Source organism: Ciconia boyciana, chromosome 7 (genome assembly GCF_034638445.1).
Source record: "Ciconia boyciana chromosome 7, ASM3463844v1, whole genome shotgun sequence".
In the NCBI taxonomy this organism is placed as follows: domain Eukaryota; kingdom Metazoa; phylum Chordata; class Aves; order Ciconiiformes; family Ciconiidae; genus Ciconia; species Ciconia boyciana.
Window position 1 is genome coordinate 44,592,970 of NC_132940.1, and position 24,576 is coordinate 44,617,545.

The 24,576-nt window shown below is 35.3% G+C and overlaps 1 protein-coding gene across 1 annotated transcript in view; it reads left to right on the forward strand.

The window, feature by feature from the left end:
- Positions 1-300: 300 nt before the first annotated feature.
- CLSTN2 (calsyntenin 2) overlaps positions 301-24,576 on the forward strand; it is a 233,384-nt gene continuing 209,108 nt past the window's right edge. Inside the window, exons 1-2 of the mRNA XM_072868489.1 lie at positions 301-325; positions 3,607-3,729. Of these exons, the coding sequence (XP_072724590.1) occupies positions 301-325; positions 3,607-3,729 (148 nt within the window). The remainder of the gene's footprint in view (positions 326-3,606; positions 3,730-24,576) is intronic.

Here is a 24,576-nt window from a genome sequence, read left to right on the forward strand (position 1 = left end):
TGTTTTTCTAGTTAAACATACAGTTTCATATAACCTAAAGTAGACAGCATGGTAAAACTTTTTTGTTCTGGTGTTTAAATAAATGCAGTGTGGCATTACTGCGTCTTTGGAAACCTGACCTAAAATTTGACTGGTTTTGATATGACTGAGAAAAGAATGCAACTTTAACATAGTTTGGGGGCCATTTTAAACTAATTGTGGATTGAAAGGAAAAGCATAACTATATATTTACATTGAGATCTTTAGGTTCTAACCAATTATACAAAAAAAAAATAAGTGATTTTTTGTTTTTTTTCAGATATGGCTTTGGATATCTGTCAAAGAGGTAAAGCTCTTAAAAAAACGAAAAACAAACAAACCAAAAACCCAAAAAACTAAGCTCATGGGATTTCTGTAATTTTCTGCCAATATTCTATATATGTTGTTTAAAACACAAATTATTCCCCTAAACATGAATACAACCTGGATCTGAATGCCTGTTAGTATATCTCAAACATATTAAATTAATTTTTCTACAGTATTAAAAATAGTTATTTGAAGGTCAGGGCTAGAAAAATGGAGAGTAAAAGGAAATATTGCTTAAGTTACAGGCAGTCATGTTTTGACCTGTAGATAAATACTGATTTGAACCAGTCTAACATTTTGTCGCTGCCCTTTTGTCTTGGAGGAAGAGATGTAAAGTATTCATTAATCACGTTATATTTGAAGGTGCTTTTTTTAGAATCTGGTATCTTATGAAAGCCTATATAATGGTATATGCACTTAGTAAGAGTTTCTTTATTAACATTTTAGCAACCTTTAGCAGAGAAAATATAAAACTCCCCCCCAAGCAGAACACCAGCTGCTAATCTCAGTATTACAGTTTTCTTGTTTTAAAACAAGTAACCAAAACAGTGTAAGAGGATGAATAATTTTAATGATGTGAAAATATTTCAAATGTATAGATCTTCTGATGCAAAAGAATTGTTTTGCACACCCAAAAAGTGTGGATGATTTCCATTATTTTTAAAATTCCCACACCACAGGTTACAGAAAGCTTGTATAGTCATAATTTTTCCTCTGGAGAAAAATAAAAGCTTGCAAATAATTTGACCTTTTATTGTATTTTGCTTTTGGTTTATTGTTCCTTTCTTCTTCCTAATACCAGTATCTAAGGTCTAGGGCTAAATTGTAGAACTTGTTCCTGTACTTTCTTCTTTTCCCACCCCAACATAATTTAAGGAATTATGTTGCTGTCACTCATTTAACTGTTGTTATTGCTCATGGGACACTAATGGAAAAAAAATAAGGCTAGTAGAATTGCTGTATACTGACACTGCTTCTTAAGCAAAAGTGTCATCAAAACTATTTTGTAGAATCTATAGTAGGAGGAAAGGTTTTTTGTTTTGGGGTTTTTTTTGTTGTTGTTTTGGTTTTTGTTTGTTTGGTTTTTTTTGTGAGAGCTCAGACAATTAACAGAACCAGGAGGATGGAAAAGCTGGATTTGGTACTTTCAACTTTTAGTTGCATAAGGGGCTCCCTTTTCACGCAAATTCTTATTTACTTTGTTAAATTGTAACTGCCTTCAATTAAGAGATCGCCTTTTGTTCTGTACAGCATGTGTTAATCAAAGCCTTTGAGTCATATCAGAGTACCAGTGGAGCATATTTATGTGTCTGGATGTTCAGGCAATTCACATATTCAAATAACAGACACAGCATACTTCCAACTGCCCTGCAAACTGGAATCCCAAATGCCATACAAAGCTCTGAAATTGCATCCATCACTTCTCATATTTCAACATTGACAAGACTTTTGGCCTTCATCCTACTACCTAAACTCGCCAATCTCTCCGCTGGCTGTACAGTCATTACAAGATGAAGAGATTGGAGTTCCCTATTTTCCATTTCACCTTTCCTTGACACATCCCCAGTTTAATCTTCCCATTGCTTAGTTATTGCAAAAATGGGCAAAACCACTGTGAAGATAAATATGCTTTCTTCTGCAAGAATACATATTGCAACATATAAATGAACTCAGAGTTCTCATATTAGTGGTTAGAATATAAAATAATTCAGCTTTAACAGGACCTCAGATCAGTCTTTCTGAGTCTGCAATTTCCTAATGATTAAACAAAGAAACAAGAAGGAAAAAGAATGAACTTCAGTTTGCCATAAATATATTTGTTTGCTTTTTCCAAATAGCCAGTGAACAAAATAATTTGTTAATTGCCCAGCTCTTCCACTGTGGCCAGAGCTCCCTCTATTGTCTTGGTGTTTATTGCTACTTTCATCACACAGAAGAAACTATGTGGGAGAAACTTGAAACTCATTCTTGTCTGGGGTTTTATAGAAGACAAAGCAGGAAAGAGTTTAGGGTTGTGTATATGTGTGGATTTTGTTTGTTTGTTTGTTTTTTATAGTGTTTTTATATTATTATTTTAAATAATCCCATCTGGTTCAATTTGGTTTTGCTTTAATGGTCAACCCTCCATCTTTGAGGTGATTTCTGTTACCTCACCAGATATTTTCCTCAGCATCTGGTACACACAACTAAATAATGCGTACAAAAATTACCTTGCATCTGGACTTGATGAAAATGTGGTAGATATTCCTTAGTGCAGTGTTCCCTCATGCCTGGGGTAGTACATTCTTCCAATTGCAATTTGTTTAGGCTAGCACCATTGTATTACTTATATAGGAGTTCCAGAAACATAACATTCAGATTGTGGCTGCGGGAACAAAATGCTATTTGTAAGCATAGCAAAGCTAAGCCTCTTACAAAATAAAACGGAAGGGGAAAATGCCTCTTCATACTGTCCAATAAATAGGAGATGATTGGTGAGAGGGATGCACATTGAAAGGGTTCAGGAGTAAGACAATCTGATGATACATGGTGTATCTCCTACTTCTTTTAAGGTGTCTTTTTGTGTGATCTTCCTACGTACTTCAAGACCAGATATCCTAATGTCCAACAGCTGTATCTGAAGGACAGATTTTTCGGAAAAACTTCAGATCCCATTTAAGCATAACTAAAGCTGGTTAAACAGAAAAGGGGTGGCGGCTTTTATCAGAGTGATTAAAATGTAGACGTTTATTTTTTGTCTACAATGTATAGAACACAATAGTCATTTTAGATATTTTTCAAAAAATATAAAATGAGAAGTTGACTGAGAGTGTCTTGGTCAGAAGGGCACGTGAGAGTGTTCTCACGTGCTCTTCTGCTTGCCTTTGTGTCTTGAAAAGGGTTGTGTTTCTCTGGATGTCCTTTCTCTTGCACCAGAGTTTTGCACTGAAAGCAATTCCTTAAAAAATGTCTGACCCTAATTATGTCTGGCAGTTGGGAACACATTAAAAATATTTTGAAAATTGGCTTTTTATTTTGGTGTCTTAATTGGAGGGATGTCTGTAAGCATTGGTTTTCTCATCAATGAATTGAAGCACAATATGGATATCATTTTGCCTTAATATTTGAATGTTTATAAAGTACTTTGGGATCTTGTTAGTGGCTTTTGAGTAATAACATTAATATTGGATGTACGTTGAATAATTTCTCTTTAAAGATAAAAAGAGCTAAATGGATGCAAAACACAAATCAAATTAATTAGGTATACTATTTCTTTTCTAGTGAACAAACACAAGCCCTGGATTGAGACATCGTACCATGGAATCATAACTGAAAACAACGACACTGTAATTTTGGATCCTCCCCTTGTTGCTTTGGATAAAGATGCACCTGTTCCCTTTGCAGGTAGGAACATAGATTAATAGCAGCATTTGAGCTTATGGATTGCATTATGAAGTTATTAGCATTTGTAAGGAATGAATTTGTGGTACAGAGATAACATAATCTGAAGGACATGTTTAGAGACTGTATCTGAGTACTCAGGACTCGACCATTAGTCAGTAGACCTTGAAATGAGGTGTCTTTTATAATGAATGTGTCTGCTCATTTATTGTGAAGCAGAAGTGATTATAAACAGCATAATACAGCAGGCTTCCACTGTCAACATTATTTTAATGAAAATACAAAAATTATATAATTACATTTGAATTTGCTTTTATAGAAATGAATCATTATAATTGCCTAAAATACATAGTTAATTTCACTTAGTAATAACAGCCCCTGCTTTGTTTTTTCCTATTCTGCTTGCTGGCTCTGGACAACCTATGTGACAAATATTTAAAGTTTCTCAAATCTTCTGTTACTGTGTTAGTACTTTATAACTGTCAAGACTTGGACAGAAAACTTAATGGAGGTTTTGAAGATTTTTGCTGAGATTGCTGTATGATAGATGTATGTGTATAGAAGTTTTTATTTGTACTAAATCTATTTTTCCTGATACTTATTCTGTCATATTACAAGTTCCTTAAACAGAAAATATACTTTTGCATGTCAAGCAAGTTTCCTCTTAAATTCTCTGTTTCATTAAAATATTTTTTGAAGAAAAGGGAGAATATTAAGGCTTGATAGCTGTTCTGAAGATCCTAGAAAGATGAAGTTGTTAAAAAGATTATATTGCTTAAGAATGTTCATCTTTTGTAAGGAGAGGAACTAGTGAAGATGAGTATCCTTGTTCTTGTGGAATACAGTCATGTTCAGTAAGCAGTAAGTCAAAGTACTTGGCCCAAACAGCATTTTACAGCATCATGTAAGAATTGTTATTAGCCATTTTCCCCAAAAGCAGATACTGGCATAAACTCATACCCTGCAAAACAGGGATTCACGGATTTTTTTTATATATTGAACCCCATTTTAATATCAAGATTGGTTTGTCAGTATGGTGCCCCATGGTTCTTGGTTGCACAGAACGCTTTTCTTCCTCAACTGTATATGCACTGGGGATGTTCAGCGGAGAGGACTCAGTTAGATTTAGTCAGAGGTAAAAGCCTCAAATAGCATATACATATGATTACAGCAACCTCAGCATGAAACACTTTTGTCTGCTGATCAGTTCCTATGGCATCGAGTTACTTGCTAATATTTGGAGGCATAATCATTGTCCATTCAGGGATAAGTAAACCGCCTCTAACTGGGAGATACTAATTATAATCAGAGCAGGTGTACTTCATACAAAGATGCTCAGGATAAGGTGTCCTTAACTCAGTTACTAGTTTTTGAAGGAAAGAAAAAAGTTCTTGTTTCCAAATTATTTTTTTTAATGCATTCATCAAGAAGCAACTATATGTTAAAACAAACAAAAAGTGTGGAATAAGACTTGGAATGATAAACAGTTATCCGTAATGTATTTGAGTACACTTTTTTCTTATAATGGTAACTTTCGCATCCATGTACAATTCATTCTTCCAAATGTTTGTGGAAAACAGTAATGTAAACTTAGATGAAGTTGCTAAACTAAACTTATCTGTGAAATCTTCAGGTACAGTTGTTTAGGAATGAAGATTGATTCCTAGTGAAAAGATCCCCTTTTCATTTTTCGGGGATTTTTCTATTACTATGAATGTTCCATCTCATATTTGCTTCTTTTACTTGCATTCCCTTGGGATCCTTATAGGGATGTTAATCACATGTGCTGTTTCCACTGATACTTTTACAAACCATTTGCTGAGTGGGGATTTGCTAGCTTGATTATTTCCTTTAGTTTTTACATTGGGACAATCAACATGTTTTTCATGAATTAGTGATTTACTCTTCTTGTAGAAAATCATCCTTTGAAATACTGAACTTGCACAGACAGAATGGCTTTTGTGATAAAGGTTACATTAGACGGTAGTTTTAATTTAGTTTCTTCATTTATTGATTTGAATTATTTATATTTTAAGAAGTATTATGGGGTCTAGGAGGGAAAATACTTGGTGTGTATTCCCTGATATTAATAGTTCATTTCCAGGTAATATTGTACATTTGGCCTCATGATCTGCAATCCAGACATAAGATTATAATACTAATTGAATCTTTAATTCCCTTGAAGGGCCTGGATTCCCTACCTGTTTGGAAAAACCTCTATGTGCTTTTTTAAAGACTCTTGGCTTTTAAAATTATTGGAGTAACTACTTATTTCTGTTTTAAATTTCTGCTTTAATATAATGTAATTTTATTTGGCTTCATAATATCATTAATATTACTATAGGTCTTTATGGAAAAATCAGTGTGTGTAATGTATTTAGTAGGAGAAAACTGAAAATAGATACAGCTACAACATTAACAATATTCAGTAGCTGTACATTTAATAGTATTGTAATGCGGAATTTCTTCTATGGCCATATTTTGTTTAAGTGTGGAAAACTTATTCTACACTATAATACATCAGTCTTCAATTGTACCAGAAAATCAGAGCTCCAGCATTTCCTTTCCCATCACCCTATTAATATTTTCAGTATTTTGTCCAACTATTGTAGAAAAAAATTTTAAATGTATAGCCTTTTGAAAGATTTTCCAGATTTTTTTTTTTTTTTTTAATGGGCCCAGATTCAAGAATATGTCAGGGCAGTTTCTGACCTGTGCTTAGATATCTACTTAGATCTCCTTGAACAAGTTATATTAAAACTAAATGTACATGGTTTCTTCCTCCAGAACTACAGCCGCTGCAATAGTTTACTGGCAGATGGTTGGCTGTTTCATCAGTATTTGTGTTAGCTTATAGAAGTAGACTTTTTTTTTTATAATATCAGTGTGTATTTGCCTTTAAAAAAATCCACAAAACCAAACAACAAAAGAACCCCTCCAACAAACCAAAACAAAAACCAAACCCGAAACCGAACAAAAAAAGCCCAACCCAACTGCTATATATCCTTTCAGTTTTCATATGGGCGTAAGTCCCATAGAAACAAAATTGAACTAACAGCAGAAAGAAAACTCTCAAGTTAACCACCAGGTTGATGTTGCTAGGGAATGCCTGTATAGCTACATAGCTAGATGTTATGTGGACAGTGTAATCTTTCTACTTTTCTTAATTTTTTCCTTTTTAAGTGCTCGTCTTCCATCATTGACAGGCTGAGGAAAATTTACAGGGTTTACAATTGAAAAGGGTGACAGGTCACGGTAGGTGAAATGCATATTTATTTCATACATTTATTTACTAATTTATACTTATTTATTCCATATTTATTTCTATATCTTGCTAGCGAGGGGGTAGTCCTTTTGGAACCGTGCTTAACTGGTGGAAGTAAGGGTAGGTAGTCCTTATGTTTATGGCCAAGGCAAGGAGAGCTTCAAAAAGGAGGTGCATTAGTGTCAAGCCAGAAAGTATGTCATGTCAAAATGAGTGTGCTGGGGCCATGCATTGGAGACTATAAACCTCACAGAGTTTTAGTCTCCAAATTGTCTGCATTATGCTTTATAAAACAAAGTTAGTGTTGAGGTCTGGGATAACTGTAGATAGGCTAGCACTGTGGTCTCTAGGATTATAACGATGACAAGATGTGCACTACTAATAGCAGATACCAGCAGATAATGAGATTGCACTGTTCTTTCCATGCAGGAAAGCACAGGTCTGCTGTACAGCCTTAGCTTAAAGGAACCAGGAAGGGCTGTTTGTACCACTTCACTGTGAAAGCTGTGAGTTCAGCAAGAGGAGCCTGGAAGTGGTGCAGGTTTTCCAGCTCTGAGCTGTGTATTATCAGGGATGCTTTGAGCAACGTACAGATCACGTTGCTCCTGTTGATTGCCCTGGTGCACAGGTAGTTAATGCATTTCATATTATTCACCTGAGCAAATGATCTTTTACCTAATAACTACTTTGTTACTAAGCACAAAAGCAGAACTAAGCTATGAAGATACATTTGGTATTCATCAATGATTCTTATCTGCCCTCAGTGCTTTGATTTGTTTTCTATACCCATTCTCAAGTTCGCATTTTTTTTACTTTAAATGTTAGTTGTGGCATAGACCTACTCTAAACTATAAACAATATTTTTGTTTTCTCTTCTCAAAACTTTAGCATTGTTCCTTATACCTGTGCCTTTTTTCCTCTCCATGGCTACTAAGGTCTTTTATTAACTGTCTTGTCAACCCCTTCTAGTAGTACACATATAATGGTTCATGTCAAACCCCTATTCATGGAGTGGACACAAGAGAAAATGACTATAATCTACACTTTTTTCCTCACCTCTGTCTAATGTTTAAAATCAAGGGTGATGACAGGAGAAAAAGGAATCTTCTGTGCAGTTACCCTCTCAACAGGTCTGTGTTTCCAGGGAGGACTAACGAGAGACTAACAGGACTAAATGCACCTGTGAAAATACTGGCTGTCAAAGGTGATCAGCCTATTTCATAAATGGAGCATGAAGACTTTCATGAGATTGCAATGAATGGTCTTTGGTGTCTCTTTATCTTAGGAATTTATTGTGAATTCTGTAATAATTGGAGTATATGTAAAATCACGGTTCTTAAAATTATCATGGTATGAAAATATTGACTTTCTCTTTTTCATGCAAGTACGTTTTCAGACTCCTAGTTTTGAAGGAAAGCTTGAAAATGCCATCACAAATGGCTAAGTGCAAGAAGTAATGTGAGTAGTTTTCCAAACTTCAGTTTTTCAAGTCCTGACCTGAAAGGGATTTTCACACACTGGTGTTGAGATACAACTGGTCTTTAAAATAACTAGACTCACCACAGCAGCCTGGAGCCTTTTGCAGGGTATCACAGAAAAAACAAAACAAAACCAAAAAACATGAAGAAACTGCAAGTCCTGTGGAAATAGGTTATGCCTTCCATCCTTCTCTTCAAACAGTATTGTGTAGGTGAAGGCTTACTTATCTAATTTAGGGAAATCTATTGGAGGAATGTCTCTTTAAAAAAAATATAATAAAATCCACCCAAAAGAAGGAATGTAACTAATTAGACTTGCACCAGCCTGCAGGGTCAGCCATACAACAGTCAGCTATCACACACTGGTTATGAGGCTGGAAATCACTTCAAGGATTTGACTTTCAGGCTTAGGAGTGGTTTGGCTAGAAACAAGGTGAGATCAACTGAATCAATTTGACAATGTTCTGTTTCTGTGACAGCAAGAAGCCCTCACAAAATGATGTAGGATTTTGGAAGGCTATTTGGAAAGGACATCTGTCTGCATTTTAATAACAGCAACTCTGTTTCATCAGCAATGTTGTGCAAAAATAGATCTGAAAGGAACTTCAGGATGTCTCCAGTCCATCCTCCTGCCCAAGGCAGGACCCATTATACCTATGTCATTCCTGATAAATAGTTTTCTGTCCTAATCTTAAAGATCTATAGTGACAGAGATGCAACAGCTTCCCTGGGCAATTTATTCCACGCTTCACCATACTCACTGTTTTTCATGATGCTTAACCTGAACTTTCTGTACCGCAATTTTAGCCCATTAGTTTTTGTCCTATCCACCATGGCTAGGCAGAGCAGGTTATTCCCATTCTTTTTTGCAGCAACAGCCTTTTATGTTTCTCCCTAAAACTACTGTGAGCATCTTAAACAGCACGGGGGCGGGGGGGCTTCGGCTATCCATTGTGTTACTGACGAAGACACGAAGCAGAGAGATAGGAGGTAGCTTTCAGAACAATGAGGTGAATGCCCTTTTCACCTTGAAAGTGAAGAGCCTAACTCTTCCCTGTGTCACCATTATTAGGCGGATACACTTGCATTTGAGTGCAATGTGTCGCACCAAGGTTAAGCTGGATAATTTTACCACAGTGAGTTGGGCCCATTAAGTCTTAAGCTGCTTTTATGCTCTTGATAGATTTACAGGTAGCCTTTTTTAAAAAGGTTAGATGTGTGTCTTCTTGGCTCTACACAGACAGGTACTCTGCATCTCGGAAGCAGTCTAAGATGCAGTTGCAAATCAGACTTGCTTTGCAGATGGATTCCCAGTCTCTGACTACATTTTGGCTGTGCTAAAACCACTGTAAAGGATAAGGAGACAATAAAACCAGCCAAGAAGGATGTCTGAATATTCACTAAACTACAAGCTGCATCCACAAACTCTCCCACATCATCTTCGTTATTTTAGCAGTTCAGAGGAGCGTGTATTCTCAGCTGTACCACAGCAAATCCAGTAGTTGTCAGTCCACTTACACCCAGGGGCTGAACACAAAACCCCATTTCTCTGCTTCAGACTCTGAAGCTGTTTATCCTTCTTGTTTGTTTGTTTTTATTGATAAGCAGTGGCATTAATAACAGAAACAATCTTTTTGGTACAACATTAAAAATATGGAAATTATTTTTCAAATTGTGACTGTGAATAGTATTGTTTTTAACTCTCTGTCAGCCAGAGTTAAAACATGCTGTCAGTTTACGATGTCCAGAATTCATCAGTGTTAAATATTTCTGTGAAAATGATGCATGATCAAAAAATCTGAACTGTAAGTGAAGCCATGGAGTATTGCAGTTGTTTATAACAAATCACCTGCTGGTTTTTTAAACTTCTATTTTTGAAGTTTACATTTCTTAATGTAGCTTAATTAGTTAAGAATGTAGGCTTTGAAGGCAAAAAAAAATCTCTTCATGGTGATCATAACCTAAGGTAGAATAAAAGATTGGCAATAGCACAGTCGATTCCAGAGGTGCTGGCTTTCACCTAAGGGATGCTGCTCGTCGTCCAGTAAAGTTAGAGTGATAAATGTTCGGGCTTCAGATTAAGAATGCACCAAAAAAATCACTCTGACAGTGACCTCTGTTGGTTAGTCCCTGAAGTTCAGCGATGAGGGGTTTGAGGGTTTGTTGGTTTTGGTTTGGTTTTGGTTTTTTGGTTTTTTTGTTCTTGAAGTTTTTGCCAGTTAAGTTTGATTGCCTTTCTTAGTCATTTTGACAGCAGTGAAATAAAAGTAGGCAACGTTAATGTCTCGAAAGAAGACTAAAGGTTCAAGAACTCAGACTGTTCTAATAGAGCTTTTAGTGCTGCTGAGTGGGCTGTCATTGCAGGAGTAAGTGGGTAGGAAGAAAATTAGACTTTAATGCATGGACAGTGAATGTAAGTTGCTTCTGGCAGACAAAAACAGTAATGAATGAGAACGTTGAGATAAACTTTATTACACCTAAATACGCTAAATTACTTGAAGCCACAAAGAAGCAAGTAAAGTAACTGACTAATTATGGTTTGATGATATTCACTTTGGCTTTTAGACTACTTATGGAAAATATTGATGTGAAATAAATTGGAACAGTTTCGAATAGTTTTCTTTATAAATAAGACTTGATCTTTGGGAAAATTGGGGCAGAATATTACTGTGGATATGCAAACATACACATGAGGACAGGGACAGAATCTGGCATTCTATTGTGCTGAAGTATCATACTAAATGACTACTTAATTAAAAAACTGTTTAATTAAAACGGTTTATAACTGAAGTTACCAGGAAAATAGTGTCAGTTGTTAAACTTCTGGGCTGTTCAGAACACTAGAGATAAACCTAAATGGGAAGTACTGGAATTGCTAAGCCTATAGGTCCCAAAATTGGTAGCTGCTCTTATGCTCTAACTATGGATGTAGATTTTGTGTCGCACACCTTCTTTGAAACTAATGAAGCCTTGCCGTATGAGTACCATTACATTTAATAAAAAATTACAAACTTTAACCACTTGTTAATGTTGTCATCAGAACTAGGACTGGTGATAGCTAGATAATCCAGTGAAACAAAGCTTTCTAAAAAAAAAAAAAGCAAACACCAATGTATAAAATTGTTCTATTCAAAGCAGCAAAGATCTGTTCCAAATTCAAATGGAATTTAGTTGGTATTGTAGGAATTATTGTTATCCAGCAGCCCTGTCTGTGGCACCGTTTTCTTGGGCCTTCCTGCTAGTCTGCTAAAAACCTTCAGCTTCACCTGTAAGATCCAACTTGTTGTAAAAGATAGGAATGCAATATAGAGTCATTGACAATTCTGGAAAACAATTGTTTCATTTGAACTGAACCCACAATCAAACAGAAAAACCCAATGAAACAAAATGCAATAATGTAGAAATGATAAAATCTTTTTCTTAACCAGATGAAATTAATTCATGCAAATTTTATAGGAAATTCAAAAAAATAACAGTCCATGCTTCCCCATTTTATTCTTTGAAATTATACTGCTAGTCATAAGAATGTTATGTTTTTGACCTTAAAAATATTTCACTTTTTGTAAGAATTGGTCATTAATTTTAATGCAAGTTTTTTCTTCAGTGATCGTTGAAGGTGAACAATGAATTTTACTTTTACTTGCAAAGCTAAGTATCTATCCGGGAAAAATCACATTTTTTCTAAATGCTTTTGCTAATGCTTCAATTATGAAATTTCAAAGCTTGTTCTAAATATTATTTGTATATTTAAAAAAAAACCCTTATGTGACTATTAGAAAGTTAAATGAAAGCATCAATAGATGTTTTTGATTCATCAACAATTCTTAATTGATAAAAATCTTTGCACTGTATCTCAACAAACTCTGGTGAAGGTAATACAAGCTATGTAAAGCATCGCTAATAAACACCTTTTTAGAGACATTTCTAAGACGGCAAATCTTGACTCAGTAGAACTAAACTCAGTGATACTGTAGTAATTTGTCCCATGTGCTGATTGTCCATCACGTAAGGACATAGCTGCATAGAATAACACCAAGCAATGTGATTATCCAGTTATATTCATGTATATTTTAGACTGTGAACAATGTACCTGAATCTGCAGTTGAAATATGAAGTAATTTAGTTTCAATGAACTATGTCAGTTACTTTTTTATTTTCAACAAAATATTTTAAAAGCTGCAGAAAGTAATTTATTTTGTTGAGGTACTGTTTTAACAGATTTTTTTCTGCAATGGAATGTTTTGGAGTGAATTAAGACTGTAACTTGCTTTTGAGATGTAATTTTTGCTACACACTTCAGTAGTTCTCTAAAATCAGTGATGTTTCCTCAGCTATGAGTTTAAATTCTGAATGTTACAGGAAGGACAGCATCGTAGGATGTATGTAGTATTTTCCCTTCTAAGATGTTAAGTGACTTCAAGCATTTTAAAATGGGTCTTTTGTGATCTGAGTACATTCCCAAATTCACATAACAGATTCGTCAGCAAACTTAAAATTTTATTTAAGGGTAGAATTACTATTTGGTAGTAGCAGTCTCATGCTGATTTGCAGCATGTGTGTAATTCAGATAAATAAATAGTTGCCTCTGAATCCTCTGTTTTGGGGTAAAAAGGATGAGGAATAATTCTCTTACGATGGTGTGAGTGATATGTTAAGGGCTGCCTTAAGTTTGAACACACTCATATCTTAAAATTAGTGCTTGCCCAATATGAGTAAGCAGGTAAAAATTGTAACAAAACCCTGCCATAGTTAGACGTCTTTGTCATTATACTTGCAGTGAATATCATAATTGCTTAAGTTTTTACAATTTCAGGTACAAATAATCTTTTTTTAACATTTATTGATACAAATTGAATTATTTGAATAATGATGACAGCAAGCATAACTCAAAGGCATGAAGCTGGACAGTGAAGAGGTTGAAACAAACAAGAATGATACCCCTGTTACATTTTCTTCTTGTTGTATAGTTTGTTTCTCTTCATTACTTGGTATTCAAGAAGTAGTAAACTTGACCTGTCCATTTTTGCTTTCAAGGGTGTGTCAACCTGGGAATTCAAAATCTGTGGCCATCTTTACTTGCAGTACTACAATAACATAGGACTCTCAGAGGGAGGGCTAAAAGAAGTAGTGTGAGGACCCAAGTGAAGGAATAAATGACTATTCTGAGTCAAATAGTACAACTTCCACTCTTCACACTTTCATTCCTTCCATGGTCTCTCCATTAATTCAATTACATCCATCTCCTTCACATAAATATTTCCATCTTTGTGTGTCTTCCTATGTTGTTATATTGTTAGGTGGATGATGAATTTAACAAAAAGTCATTTGTAAAGGCATGAAGCATTATTTATGCAGACTTAGAAAAATCATTTATAATGAAGTGTTAGGAACATAACAAGTGGACTTGGAATTTTCACCACTTAGAAGTTTTGTGCAACAAAATTGGCACTACAGGATTCCAGTTTGCTTTAAAAATAAAATCAATAGGCTAAATTAGTTGGGAAAATGTCATGTTAAAATGTATTCCTCAGAATGGAACTACTTGAGTTAATGTAAGGTAACAGGGACACGTCGTTTGCTTGAAATGGTTTCTAAATGTTAAAAACATTCTAAAAGAACAGCCTAAATAAGGTAATTATTTAATCTTTAATGTTTCTTTTGCTTATTGGTCAGCAATTCTCTTATGGAAAGAATAGTTGAGTAACCCCACTTTCCTTTAAACTTGCTACTTCCCACTCAGCTGAAAAAAAGTTGTTTTTCTGGACTAGAATAAATTCTCTCAATAGCCTGTAAGTGCTGTTGCTCTCTTTGCTTGCTAGGGTGGCCTAAAAAATGCATGTGATACTACTTTTATGAAGCAAGAGGGGGAAGGAGAATATAAAGAATTCAAACTCTGGACAGGTGCTTTGGGGCATCAATTTTCTACTCAATTCTCCTGCTTCTGGCTGTGTGAAATGGATCAAACCAATTTGTTCTCTTGGCCTAGGGTTTCCTCCACTGTCCTTTTTTCTGTGTGTTTAGACTATAAAAAAACCCCATCTTCTAAGTGCTTTTATCTCAATGACTATGCAGCACTGAACACAGTCTCCTTGTACAACACCAAGCACAAGGAGGATTTGCTGTCTTCAGCTGCCACTATTTTCTGTTCCATAATATTTTATGATATAGGTATGTAGTATGTTTGTAGTAGATGCAACAATTGGATTAGTATGGATGTTGAACCTGAGCTAACAATCCTGCTAGAGATATACAGCAATATGGTTACAGAGCTCTATCTCCATGGCTGTCAGACCAGCTCCCAACTGGTAAGGCAGATGCATTACTGAGACATTGCAGAGTTAGAGATGAGACATGAAGGGAAAGGCTTGGCAAATAGTGGAGTGGGGAAATGAGGGGGGGAAGTGTGTTCTTACAAAAGGGTTGAAGACTGTTGATACAGGATGCATTGTGTAGACATGTTTAAGGTTTTTTATTTCTCAAAATTAAAAAATAATTTATTGAGTGTTTAGTCTTGGGGTTCTGTTTTGTGAAGAAGAAATTAAATGTGTCCTGTTCTTTACTAAAAATGTGGAATAGGCTAGATATGCTTGTCATTGAATAGATCTGTATTTGTTCTTGGCCATTATAGATTTAATATCAAGAGATAAAATATCTAATTATTTATGATGAAAACACAACACATGATGTAAAAAACCAGTATTTTCTTAATCATGTTACATGCATAGAGAAATGTCACTGGGATGTTGTGAATGGTACTGATCCCACTGAGATACAGTGAGGCAGCAAGGAGAAGTTGAGAGAAATATTGTAAGAATTTGCTGGGTTTTCTAAGGACAACAACAGGGCTAATATAACATCTAGGTTTTGCTGGGCTTTCATTCCACTGGAATTTTGTTATAGCAGGCTTCAAGGGACTTAAAAAAATTAATTGCCTACTTTTTCAGAGATCTGCTGATCCAGAGAGGCTGGATGGCTTTGATGTAGCTACAGCATGTAGAAATACCAGACATAGTCAGGTACATCTGATAGGTTCAGTAGTCAGGATCCTTATTTCAGCTGTTACACAATCACCTTTACTCTTCATGAGCTGGGCATGAGAAGGAGCTTGGCAGAAAGGAGGTGCGAATTGCCTTTTTTTCCTAAATGATTAGCCTCTATTATTTATTGTGGTTTGCATCTTGCATTTACTGTCTGTATAAAAGACACTTCAAGTTGGTTTAGAAAACAAAATAAATTATTCTCTCATTAGTTATTCTGCTACACAAAATATATACCCATTTCATTCAGGTAATTGGCCTTTGCAGGTAAAATATAGTAGATAACTAGACTCTCGAGGTGAGATTTGATTTACTCTCGTACTATTTTTGTATTTTGAGACTTTGTTTCTTTGTAGGCTGTTCTGTTTATTCCACCTTTCCTGAATGAAATAAATTCTGTAACTGCACCGTGCAAATTTAGTACAACATGAAATTCAAGGAACAGAGACAAAATGGAAGTCAACTCATGGCCACAGTAATCACAATTTAGCCATAATTTGCAAAATAGAACCTAAATGTTAATCCACAGAAACAAATGGGCCTCCTTTTTATATAAAAGTAATCAGAGTGAGTCTGGTCAGGGGGCTGCAGCACTTGCTCATGAGGAGAAGCTGGGGGAACTGGGCTTGTTCAGCCTGGAGAACAGACAATTCAGGGGGAACAAAGCAGTAGCGCCCTGGCACCTATGACAAGGGGACTGAGAAGACAGAGCTAGGCTCTTCATGGTGGGAGGAGGAGAGGCAACAGATAGGAATTGAAACAAGACAGGTTCAGACTGCACATAAGGCAGAACTTTTTCACCAGGACAGCCAAAGATTGGACCAGGATGCTTAGGGAGACTGAGCCACCTCCGACCTTAGAGGTTTCCGAGACCCAACTGGATAGAGCCCTGAGTAACCCGAGTTTATAGCTGCCCCTGCTTTGAGCAGGACATCGGCCCAGAGAACTTCTGAGGTCCCCTCCAGCCTGAATTCTCCTATGATCCTGTGATTTTATGATGTTTGGATGTTTCTTTCAGAAATTAAATTGCTAAAGAGGCAGCGGGTGGAAGACACATGAGCTTGTTGTAATCCTATATCAGAAAGATAGTATGCTCGCTTTCTGTAGCTTTGAAGAGGATGCCTGTGTTGGCAATAAGGCCACTTGATAAGGGAAAGGAAACAGAGGATGTCCGTAGCAGTGACCTGGCTGAAGTCAGCTAGCAATGTTTTTTACCTGCATATTTATTCTCAACTGAGTCAGAGAGGAGAACAGGCTTCACTGTTTAGTGCAAGCCTTACTTTTTGTATTGGAGTGATACTTTTATTTCAAAATAAATTACTTTTTAAAAGGATCCTTAGCTTTTTATATAAACTATTGTTTTTACTCTTAAATACTATGGCTATATAGAATACACACAAAAAATGGAGGCCTACAAAATATTAGTTATAAATAAACATTCCTAATGCCAATTGTTTAACTTTATATGACTGCTGAGCCATAAATGCTCTTTATGTGTCTTCTGCTCATATAAAATTCAGAAGAAAGTACATTGAAGATAGTTGACAGCAGTATGGTTCTTATAGTTCACTCTTATGGCAAAACGACCAGATTGTATTGAGTGAACACCTTGGCAGTGGTTCATATCCAGATTGTATTATCTTGTATAGCAGTTCTGTGTTGACTGTAATCACATAATAGTCATTAAAGGCCACATGTCCCTTGTGAACCTTGACAGCATGTATCAAGTAAGTACTTATTTGTCATTCTCAGTGGTTTTTTAGAAAGTGTATCAAAAATAAGTAGACACTAATATCAGACCTCTTGTAGTATTTTTAAATATGACAGTTTATGATATATGCAGTTAATACAGATAGACATGCTGAAATGTTTAAAATGCAGTCTTTAAATAAATAATTTAATACCACTTTAAGAAGAAGTTGTATTGTCTGCCCTCAATTCATTTGGGGACTTCATCTCTCAGTGGGACTTAATTTTCTGGTTAATTGTTGTTGTGAACAAATTTTTGGAAGAGGAGTTGTGAAAGAGACTGGTAGGGATTCAAACTTGTCATGCTGTTGGACATCTGTCTTTGTTTCAGGTTAATTGCAACATATTAATTTACTTTTAATTTTAAGCAGCTTTTTAAAGGAAAGATTTTATTACTAGATACTCTGGCATTTTTAACTGCATATACTGTCACTTCTGGCTTTTTTATATGCCTTTGATCTTCAGATATTATAGAAGATTAAGTGACAGAAGAGCAGAAGTTAACCCCCCCTGCAAGCCATAACCCAAACTCAACCTGCCCAAACACCTCAAAAAAAACCCCCAAACAGCCCCGTCCCCCCGCCCCCCTGCAACAACCTTGATAATCTTACTGCTGGGACTATAACTTGTTACTTTTTATCTTTTGCAATTAAAAGCAGAAGAAAAAAAAATGAAGCTTTTCACTTCAGTCATAAGAGTCTAGTTCCCAGAGTTGTTCAGACTAGCTTCATACCTGCTCTTTTCTTTAGGGAAGTGAGTCATATTTTGAGTATGTGGGTTGAAGAAAACATTTTATTTGATCTAATTACACTCACTGTGTTATGCTGATATTTCCTTCTTACTAATTGACTTGTATAACATTTTTGTTTAATTCAGTTTAAAGTTTAAGTCATAAACAAACCAAAGTTGTAGAACCTTCTAGTCCAAAACTACTTACCAGGTTTGAAAAAATGCATGAACAGTGTTGGCTAATCTAAAATTACATTTTTCACTGAACACATTATTCACTGTATTCTACACATTTCACAACTATTCATGGTCAAGGATTTTAAGTTAAATATCCTCAAAGGTTGCTGAAAACTTCCTTTATTTTTTCTTTGACCTACCATAAGCCTCTTCCATTATATGACCAGTCCAGGCTTTTTGAGGTATTTTCTGTATCACTGTGTTTACAATACATGGATGTTTAAAAAAAGAGACGTTGCACAGATCTGGGTAGATTTTGTGACTCATTGTGAGTGATATTCTTATACCAAGCTGTCACTATTACTTATTTTTATTATCTGTTTAATCTGAAAAATTAGGGAGAGGGATGAATGAACTTCAATAACAATGCTATCAAACTAATGGAGACACAGACAAAGAAATAACTCACTAATTATTGCTGTACAATTATTATATAAAATGCATGAAAGTAAATGCTTAGATTTATATGCAGAATGATGCACTAATCTGAAGAAAGATGAGATACTTATTTGTTCTTGGTCGCATGTTAAATAGTACAAGCCTTTCTTTTGAAAAGTGTCATACTTGTATTGCAGTGACACCCAAATGTCATCTAAGTGCCCATTGGTCTGGGTTCCTGGTTAAAAATGCCATCTAAAAATGTACAAGTAAAATTATACCATAACACTTAAGATAGCTTCCCAAGAGAATTGTGTCAAAGTTCCAAAAGGATATAAAACTGTACACTGGCTTTGAATATTAATTTATACAAAATCTAATATATTTTTAATTGAAAAAAGCAATTCCAAACCAAAAGAACAGCATAATTAGAAATACCTAACCTTATTCCGGATATCTGGAGAAGCTCTCAGTATCGTCATTGATTGGGTTCTTTGCCAGTGACACTAGACTAGCACACAGAAATTTTGTTCAGTGATTTGTAAACAACCACGCTGTGTATAAGTGAACCTTGATGCTTCTGTATTAAATGGATCAAGTCTTTATATTATTTTAAATGTTCTCTGATGTCAGGATGACTCTTGTTTCTCAGACTGATAGGCAATGTAGAGAAGACAGTTCATGGGTTAGAACTTAACCAGTCAATGGGGCTTTGGAAACAGATCCATGGACTGGGTGGCAAAGGCGGGCTATCGACAGCTTCTGTGATGAGCTATGTAAAACTGAATGTTCTGAATACTCACCACTTTTCAGAAGCAAGTGGGCTGGACTGAGAAAAGATACACTTTGGTTATGGAGACATTGGGAATTTGAGTGAAGATTACATGTTTTCATGAACTAGCTACTGCTATCTAACTACATGAAATTGGTAAGATAATTTGCATGGAGAAGATTGGGGTCAAAATTATCTGAATTATTTGTAAAATAAATTTAAATTGCTTTCAGAATACTTTAAGCTACAGGAGAAAAATTGTTCATTGTTCACAATTAACATTGATGTGGCAATTCTCTTGTAATTGATAGATTATTGCCATACTACCAAGTCATCAAATGTTCCTGCGACCGTCTATGTTCCTTGCTTAAATCTGTAGCTCTTAAGTACATTATTGCAAAAAGAATTTGTTCTATTCTATTTAAGACTAGTTCCCCGCTGATCATAATCCTCAGCTCTCTTCCGTGTGGTTCTTGTTTGGTCTTCAAGGAATCTAGATGGGGATTTTTCTTTACAGTTTATTTTGTGCCAATAAATTGGCTCATTGTAATGTGCAAATATCTCTATTTGCCCCGAGTGGACAGAATTCTAGAATAAAGCTCCTTATCCAGTTAGTCACTTGTCTGTTTCTGTATTATGTATCATTGTTGCTATTCTGAGCAAGTAAAACATAGCATTAATGCTGTGCCATTAGAAAGAAATGAAAGACAGTAGGGTTACAGCAAGCCTGCTTATGCCATCAGAAAGCTCTATATCTGCCAGACTGTCCTTGGCAATGGATCAGATTATTCTGAGTAACAATACTTTGTTATAAGTAGCTCTCATAAGTTTTTTTTTTTCTTGTAGATCAATCTATATTTTATATAGTTAACATGCATGGAACATTTAATTAGGTTTTAATAAAAAATTGTAAAAGTCAAACAGGGTTTTAGAAATAAATGCCTTGGAAATGCTTAATTAAGCAGCAATAGACACAAAGGTTAAGCACAAATATATATTTTTCCTGCTTTGAGTCAGTAGCTATTTGCATTAAAAGTATTCTGTTGATTTACCTGAAAGGCTCTTCTGCAAGACAGAGGCAAAAATATTTAGTGTGAAGAGTGTAGAAGTTAGAAGGAAACATCCATGCAAGTTTTCTGTACATCACAATTCTTATTACAAAGTAATTTTATACTAAGTGAGGGATAATTACGCATTCAAAATAAATATGGTAACCTTTCCTCTGCAATATTACTGCATGAGCAATAACATAACCTAAAGCTTTGTTAAACCAGAAGAATTTATTATAAACTGGTAAAATAAGGAAGTAGGAGATTAACTCAGGAATGATATCATGCACTCATGTCATAGAGGTGTTTCAGGCAGGAAATCCCTTACTGATACAAGCCAGGAGGTTTTTGTGAAGTGCTCTGTGTTGTCCTAATTCTGCTCCCAGTGCAGACAATTTTAGCTCTTTTGGGGTTTGTTGCCTCCTTCATCTTGAGGGGAGGGCCAAACAGAAACGTGGCGGACTTCAGAATTTGTTGAGAAAACTGAGTATACCATTCGTGTTAGTCTTTTGCAGTATCGCACACTCTGCCGCCGCACTGGTGTTCCAGAGCCTCATCACCTGCTCCTGCTGTGACGTCAAACACTAGAGCTGCCCAACAGTTGGCTCAGCTGAGTTCAATTTAGGAGGACATGCTAGGGCGTTTAAATGGTGTGAAATCTCCAGCCAATACCATCTACGCAGCTTCAGTCAGCTTTTTGATGCCCTAATCCTTTTCTTTTGGGTAATCCTTTTCTTTGTTTCAGTCTAAGGGATTGTAAATTGGTTTGTTTTTTCATGCCCTTCCATGACACTGAACTGGCGACATTCTGTTCTTACTGGAAACCGATGAAGGCATGAATAGATAAAATATAGGTAGGTATGTTATAGACACTTATGATGCACATTATTTATAAAACTTCTGTTGTATAATAGCATCTTTTGGACAAAATTAACCTGCGTATGCATTTTGTATACACACAAACACTTGTATTACACTATTTTTGTGATAAAGTAATTCACATCACAGGTCAGTTTCCCTTGGTTTTAGCATTGTCTCATATGTTTAGATTAGAAAATAATACAAAGATTGAGAGAAAAATAACTAGTTCTGCAAAGTGATTAGACTCCAGTTTATTGGTGTGCAATTAGCATGGTAATAGAACCATGGCAAAACTTTTATATTACCTTTGAAAATGTGAGGGAGTTTAATTTTTAAATTTCCGATTTTTTCCTTGTTTTTTAAAAATCATAATGCACTATAATTTACTTGCCTTTTCATGTTAGTTTTAAAACAACAGGAAGAATATTTTGGATGAATGAATGAGAGCAATTACCAGCCTATTATAGAAATCCATCTCCATAAGAAAACTATATTTTAATTAAAATTTAATTCATTAATGTTAAAATTATTTAATTCATTAAATTTAAATTTAATTCAAGCATTTTAAATTAACTTATTTCTGTTATATTACAATTAAATGTAAGTGACTTATTCTACAGCAGTGGATATACCTAATAAACACAGTATTTCAGGCCTAGCGTGTTTTGTTGTTGTAAAGTCAGGTGGATCTCTTTTTAACCAGCTTCTAAAAATAAAATTTTCGAAAGGCTCATTGGTACTTGATTGATTTCTTAGTACATGTGACAGATTTAATGGATATTTCTGACATGACTTCAGCTCCTTACTGAGATGCTTGCCTTGGAGAGGTTCCAGGTGTGCTAATAAAAAAAGTTATGAATGAAGACAGGAACAGCTAATGTTGTATTTGATGTGGAATCCACTGTACAGAAATTAAATGAAATATAACACTATAATGAATAAGCATGCTAAAATTGAAAAGATGACAGTAATTTAACATCAACTTCTAGATGCTTTTGGACTAGGACTCTTTATTTAGGACAGCAAAGCTTCTAAATCCCAACTGGCAACTTCACCGGAGCTGAGGGGCTGCATTTCTGTATGGCCTCTTCTCCCAGTGCTTCACTCCTGTAGTGTCTCACTAAAAGTGTACATAGGCCAAAGGGGAAAATTATGCAGCTCTGTTCACTTCCATGGATGTTTGCCCACTTATGCTGCTCTGGTGCTGTCCTTATTTGTGGAAACTGGCTGGTGTATGGGAACTGCGTACTAGGAACAGCATCATGAAAGGCAATGGAAATCCTATGCAATGAAGAAGAAATCATGTGCAATGCCCATAAGCTTTGTATAAATTTTTTGATTAAAAAGTGTCTCTCTGAATCAAATTTGGCCCAGCTGTTGCCATCTGTCAGCTTTTCAATGCCCTTTGCAAAATACATTGTTGATCTTGGTCCAGTCCCTCTAGGAGTGTGCTGCTATAGGATATGCCACACGTGGCACATTATTACTGTCACTGGAGAAGACAAAGGCTGTTGGGTATGGGGCTGAATGCTAAACGCTCAACTGATGTACTGAAAACAAAATGGTCTTATGCTTCAATCTGCAAGATTTAAGTAGAAGACACTGCCTACTGTTTACTGGAAAGTGTGCTTTTATACCGCATATGAAAGCACAGCAGAAAAATTATAACTTTCTCCTAGAGTGTCCGTGTAATCTGTTTGCTTGCTGTGGTCTGACATACAGGTAAAACTTATCTTGGTTAGAACTTGTCTAGCCTATGACTGTGGCTTTGTTGAGCAGAATTAGATATAGAAATAAACCCCCTTGTGCTTATGTATTATTAAGTTTTTATTTCAGTATTATGATATCTTCATAGAAGAGAGGGAATAAACTGCCCAGGGATGAACACTTCCATGTGTATCTATCCTACCGCTGTAACTATGAAGATGTAGAGATGGTGGCCTAATTCCTAAAAACAAAAAAGACTTGATTTCTCAAAATGGCAAGAGAATTTTTAGAGAAAGAAAACTAATAACTCTGAAAATGTATTTAAAGGTTGTGAAAAAACTCTTAATAATCCAGAAAGCTATAGACTATCTTAAAATATGGTAGTTTTAATTCTTTTGATGTATTTTAAACTGACTTACCACATGAAGGTTTGCTAAGGTTTGAAATAACACTAGGTCAAAGACATTAGATAACTAGGTGAAGCATCTGGAGCCACAGGCTGTGTACATTTTGGGGTTTTTAACAATCACCTTCTAGAAGGACAACACTGATTGCCATGATGAAGCTAAGGTCGTAGTAGTTAAGTTTTCATTGTAATTTAACTTAATAGGAATTATCACTAATATTTTACCCACAGTGCAATTTCTGTATGAACTATTCTGTGATCCAGAATATAAGACTGAAGTACAACTACTTTGTTTAAAATAACATACCATTTCCTAAGCTATTTTTGAAATTGCTCTACTGAAGATGAAGTTAGTTCTTATGCTCAGCCTCAGGAGTGACTCTTGATCATAGAAGATACTGACTTCTCTTTAGATTACAAATCTAAACCATAAATAAATAACAACAACTTTTTATTAAATCATTTTGGGATACTTTTATTATGAAAATGTGAGTTTTTGAACTCTCTTGCTATGATAAAGATGCAAAAATCCAAACATCAGAAGTGAAAGCAGATTTAAGAATGAAGGTTCAGCTTTGAATAAAAAAAGTGAAAACTGAGTCATTGTTATTCCCAAAACTAATGGGAAATAATTTAAGGCGCTGAAATAAGCTGTACTGATTTTAGCTTATTTTTAAGATTGATAAGTCAGTAGGTAAACTCTGTGAAACCAGAAGCCTGAATACAGAAGAGGAAATAGATGTTGCATGTTTCAGGTGGTTTTGTGAATGCTATAGTCATAACATTCAGAGTTAGTCTTTGTCTTGTGTGAAATTTCAGACTTAATACTCTTTTGCATTGAAAGAATGAACTACTACCATTCAGTATAATTTGTTGAAAACTCTGTTTTGTTTGTGATATTGCACTGTGCTTTTCTACTTTTTGAATGCACCAAAGCTGCTTTGTTGTGCTGGCTTTTTACACTTGAGTAAAACCAGGCTTTTTAAGAGGTTTGCACTGATCAGAATTGATCAATTTTTTATCAGGCAACCAAAATAAGTAACTTATCACACTTCAGGAGCGTGCACAGAGCAAACACTGGGGCATAGAAATTAATATTTTAGTATTCTGCACTTAAGCTATTACGTGCTGTTCTGTTGGCAACAATGGAAATAACATAGAAAAGCAGTGAAAGAGAGGAAT